At 38.0% G+C, this 5,216-nt stretch overlaps 1 protein-coding gene across 1 annotated transcript; it reads left to right on the forward strand.

Annotated features, from left to right (window-relative positions):
• The first annotated feature begins 2,277 nt into the window (after nucleotides 1–2,277).
• Nucleotides 2,278–4,170, forward strand: LOC121327168 (somatostatin-like). The gene is made up of 2 exons (XM_041271016.1): nucleotides 2,278–2,521; nucleotides 3,695–4,170. Exons 1-2 carry the CDS (start codon nucleotides 2,384–2,386, stop codon nucleotides 3,905–3,907), a joined length of 351 nt encoding a protein of 116 aa, XP_041126950.1. The 5' UTR covers nucleotides 2,278–2,383; the 3' UTR covers nucleotides 3,908–4,170.
• Nucleotides 4,171–5,216: the final 1,046 nt, after the last annotated feature.

The following is a 5,216-nucleotide window of genomic DNA, read 5'->3' on the forward strand; positions in this document are numbered from 1 at the left end:
TTTTCCAAATGTTAGAAAGAAAAACAAAATCAATCGATGCAACAATCAGCCTCAGTGGGATTTGAACCAGACCAGAATGTTTCTTTCAGGTGCAAAATCTGTAGTGGCATTTTCTCTTTCAACAGTATTTATAGTATTAATAAGCTAGGAGCATGAGGCAATGTATAACCAAAGGAAAACATTGTAAAACAATAAACAAACCCTACTGCAATAAACCCATGACATCAGCACCCTCTTAATTGTTTTATTACCAGTCGAATAGACTGAATGATCAAATATTTAGTATCACTTCCCAGTGAGTGACTTCTCATGAGTCTAAGGAACTTACTAAATCCAATAAGCCCACTTTCAGAACCAGGCCCTGTAGTTATCCCTAGAAACGGTTTGCAGTTGTTAGCTATGCTTTTTCCATGCATTTACCATCATTTACCTTGCCAGGTTTATAACTATGCTTTACCATACCTGTCTGCTCATTGCTTACCTGTGCTTTATAATGCTTTCCTTTTGTTTCATCACTTTTACCATGATAAACTTTTAGAAGGGCTCACAAGTGTAAACAACTGTTGTAGGTTTTCAAGGCTAGTGCTCAGGTGAGGCTCCTATCAATGGATTGAAAAGGCAGTGAAAAGTCCAATTGAAATGATCATAATCCCAGTATTACAATATATAAAATCTTAACACATTTGCAAGGTAATGTTGCAGTTTTGCTATGGTTGTACTGTGCATTTACCAAAGTTTTGTAATTGTCACTGTTTAAAATATTCTTTACCAAACCTCTTTACAATGCTTAACAATGCTATGCTATTACAACGTGCTGTGGTTTTACACACACACACATAATCGAGTGGGATAAAACACACACACATGATGGAGTGGGATAAAACACACACACATGATGGAGTGGGATAAAACACACACACATGATCGAGTGGGATAAAACATATACACACGCACACACACACACACACACACACACACACACACACACACACACACACACACACACACACACACACACATAATCGAGTGGGATAAAACACACATTTGGACTGGTCTTTCACACATGCACACATTGGGTGACACTACAGCATGTAGGAAAAACATTTCTATTTTACTAGCACAAGGAGCTGCTAATGTGGCGACTTCAGCTCAATTAATATGCAAAAACAGATGCAGTAATTACATGTTGGCAGTATGAAAACACTTAAACGACTTATTTAAAAAAAAAAAAAAAAAAAAAAAAAAAAGCATTACTGTGTGCTTTGGCTGCCCTCACAAAACCTTACGATAGCAAATTAAAAACGTTATTATAATTAAAAACGTTAAGATAGTAAATTAAAAAACAGCTTTTGCTGCTTCTCTGTGGGTTATTTTGTTATGCTTTCCTTGTGTCCATAAAGGCGGTTATAAAGACATCCACACTGCAATTCTCCTCCCCAAAATCTAATGTTCCTGAACAGATTATGAACAGCAATACGTTTGATTAGGACGGGGCTGTACAGGGTATAATAAAGGACTCCGAAATGTATATGATATTTCAATCAATTTAAAAATTCGTAATTTATTATAATTAATCTAGTCTTTTATTATGATAATAATACAACATTTTAACCTCTACGAAGGGGGTTATCCATTTTATACTGGTTTGTTTTTAAGGGGAAAATTAATAAAAATTAAATAAACTTAACAAAAAATAATTTTTTATCAGAAATGGTTTGGAAAAATGTTACGAATTTGTTACGATACGATAATGTCTTCTTTTTAAATGGGAGATTACAGTGACAGATCGAAGAAGAAGAAAATATTTTGTTTTAAACTCTGTGTTAGAGGCAAGTCTGACCCTACAGTCAATGCCACTGTCTTATTCATTAGATGCTATTAAAAGGTAAAACAAACGCATACGCCGTTTTTTTTTTTTTTTTTTTTTTAAGAAATAGTTTTGGTTCTGTTAGTAGGCTATTATTTCTACAGATAAATAATATTATACAAACGCAACCAAACAATAATAATAATAATAATAATAATAGCAACTCTAATATACAATATGCTATTTTTTTAAAGAAATTACGTTAGGTAAGACTTCGTTATTTTTAAAATGAACGCTTTTGTTCAAGATGGGAGCTCATTTTTCCACTAACAGATTAAATAATACTTTCTTGGTTTGTGTCAGAAGCTTGTCATTGATGTCATTAGTCAGAAAGAGAAATTACGCGCGACAACCCGGTGATCAGATCCACCTCTCCCCCTGACGTCAGAAAAAGAGTTTAAAAAGCATAGTTTGGCGATCCCTAAGAGCAGAACTGAAGAAGCTAACCTGTACAACGCCAAGAATTATTGAAGCCAACTGTTCTCACCGGTCCACAGTGTACTCCAGTTTGGAAAGATGCTTTCCTCTCGTCTCCAGTGGGCCCTGGCTCTCCTGTCACTCGCCTTGGCAGTCAGCAGCGTCTCAGCGGCTCCTTCAGACCCTCGGCTCCGCCAGCTTCTTCAGAGAGCACTCGCTACATCAGCAGGGAAGCAGGTAAGGAGACCGTCCGAAATCCAGGAATGTACTTTTATTAGAACTAAGGAGATGCGCACCGGAGGGCTGTTAGAATCGATAGGGTTAAGTGTAGCTACTTATGGGTATCTTAAAAGTTCGACTACGTATTTTGATTCAGAAATGTACTGTTTTCAAAAGCTGTGTGTAAAGTGCATACCCAGTGCGCTCTGCTTGTATATCGCTTGCATTTTGTAACTTTGTAAATGATTCAGTGCTTAACTCTCAGTGGATAGGGCAGCCATTAAGATCTGCGACGGTAGAGGTGCAAACCGCTGTAAAGTTGTTTCCTAATTTTTTATTCGAGCTGAATATGGAGATGTGTTTACAGGGTGTTCCAGGCAAGAGCTTATATCTGAGGCTCAGAAAGTCTAGGTAGAACCAACACCAAAAGCTTTGCCCAATCCCTCCCAAAAAAAACTTCATTTCCTTATTCATCTCGAATAATAATAAAGAAATACGAGTTGTTTATTTCTCGGGTTAAATAGTTAACAAGGCAATGTTAGTGAAATGGAAATACTGTAACACTAATATTTAAAAAGGGAACAACTTTTTGGTGGTTAGCTGCAACAGTGTCAGTAGGAGCGCTCGGGCTGGTCTCACTCAGAGCTCTCCAAGGTCCTGAAATCTGGAACAAGTACCCATATTTTCGCGGTCTTCATTGCTGAACAACAGAAAGACTCTGGGTTTAGTGAAGGGATGTTACCTTTTTTTTATAATACATAATTGCACCCTACCGGATGGCTCAGGTTTTTTAGATACAAAACATCAACTAACTTTTACTTTAGAGATCATAAAACCATGATGTTTATTGGAATGCAAACAGCGACACAATACAACCCAAGAGCCTATGATTACCAGAACCCACGCGAGTCATGCAGTTTCGTTAGGAGTTATAATAATAATAATAATAATAATAATAATAATAATAATAATAATAATAATAATAATAATAATAATAATAATCACGAATATGCAATTCGTTTGTTTCAGGCTTTGAACAGTGTTCTAAATAACAATAACTGTATGAAATAAACCGGAGTCGGTATACAGTAGACTTATATATAGAGAGGGTAGAGCAAGAACGCTATAAAAGGAAATGTACTTTTGGAACGAATGAATAAAACTGGGTGCGCTTTCTTTCTCTCCTCGCAGGATCTGTTAAAATATTCCCTTGCAGAACTGCTGTCCGAGCTCGCCCAGTCAGAGAACGACGCCCTGGCATCAGACGAGCTGTCCCGTGCAGCCGAACAAGACGAAGTACGTCTGGAGCTGGAGAGGTCCGCTAATGGAAACCCGGCAATGGCACCCAGAGAACGCAAAGCCGGCTGCAAGAACTTCTTCTGGAAAACGTTCACCTCCTGCTAACTTTGAGCCCCCTCCAGCCGCGCCGTTCTTCATCTTCTCCCCAGAACCCGTCTAAAAAGAGCTGCAAACTGTAAATAAAATGAAATGTACACCCTGTTATTGCAGTAATTTAAACAACCAGTTTTGATTTTAATGTTATCGGAGAATGGTCTCTGCTTTGAATTGGGATTCATGCATAAGGCCCTCTTGGTATGCATTACCCGATTCTGACAGATATACGATCTTGAATTGTTTGTTTCAATAAAATACGTTTCAGACTCAAATGTGTTGCTGGATGCTTTGAAAGCGTTTGGACACTCTTAATTTATTTGGTTTGAACCTTACCCTTGATGTTTGAAGTTCACACAATGCATTAAACGTTGGTTTTAATGTGAAACAATAGCAGCTATTCACAGAACGTTCGTTTGTTTTCTATTATTTAAATAACTGAAAAATAAGGCTTTTTGCTGATTATTATTATTATTATTATTATTATTATTATTATTATTATTTAAACAAGTCTTTTCAGAGGAGTTAAGATGAATATTTGAGAACGTATTTAACAGTCATGTTCATTAAGCTGCTCTTAGGATATGTGCCCTTCTAATAAAAAAACCGAGGCAGACTTACTTTTATGCTATATTACAATGCATGGTTATAAATGCAATATCTGAAATAATAATGTGAGACATGTTCTACATTATATCACAGTGCTTCTCCTGGTCACACAACTGCACTTAAGCATTGGTGGTGCACATCAGCAGAGGATGAATGTGCTGCAATCAAAGAGCACTTCTCAGCTGGGAAGAGAAGGGACCCAGGACTGACTGAGGTGCATTGGTGGTGTGTGCACTCCATTTTACTCTGTTTACATGCACAAGGAATTCATGCTTTTAGAACGGATTGTTATGAAACCAAAAACAATGTGCAGTTTACCTGTGCACCAGAATCCCATTAAACCCTTGAATGCGATCCCAGCTCCAAACTGGTTCACAAGCAATCCCATTAAACCCACAAACCCGATCCCAGCTCCAAACTGGTTTACATGCAATCCCATTACACCCAAAAACCCGATCCCAGCTCCAAACTGGATTACATGCAATCCCATTAATCCCCCGAACCCGATCCCAGCTCCAAACTGGATTACATGCAATCCCATTACCCCCCCCCCCCCCCCCCCCCCCCCCACACACACACACACACACACACACAGACACAGAGAGATAGGTAACTTCAATCCAATTGCATTGAGCATAAAAAAGAAGCAAACGTGTCCCATTGTAGCCAGTGTCATTGTCCACTACCTTCAGTAAACACACAAATGTGTGTG

Source organism: Polyodon spathula, chromosome 14, assembly GCF_017654505.1.
Source record: "Polyodon spathula isolate WHYD16114869_AA chromosome 14, ASM1765450v1, whole genome shotgun sequence".
Lineage (NCBI taxonomy): Eukaryota > Metazoa > Chordata > Actinopteri > Acipenseriformes > Polyodontidae > Polyodon > Polyodon spathula.

Excerpts from the sequence above, each read along its gene's own strand:
- LOC121327168 (XM_041271016.1), top strand. The coding sequence starts at position 2,384 with ATGCTTTCCTCTCGTCTCCAGTGGGCCCTGGCTCTCCTGTCACTCGCC. Across the intron at positions 2,522-3,694 it reads CTACATCAGCAGGGAAGCAG|GATCTGTTAAAATATTCCCT; the intron begins GTAAGGAGACCG and ends CTCTCCTCGCAG.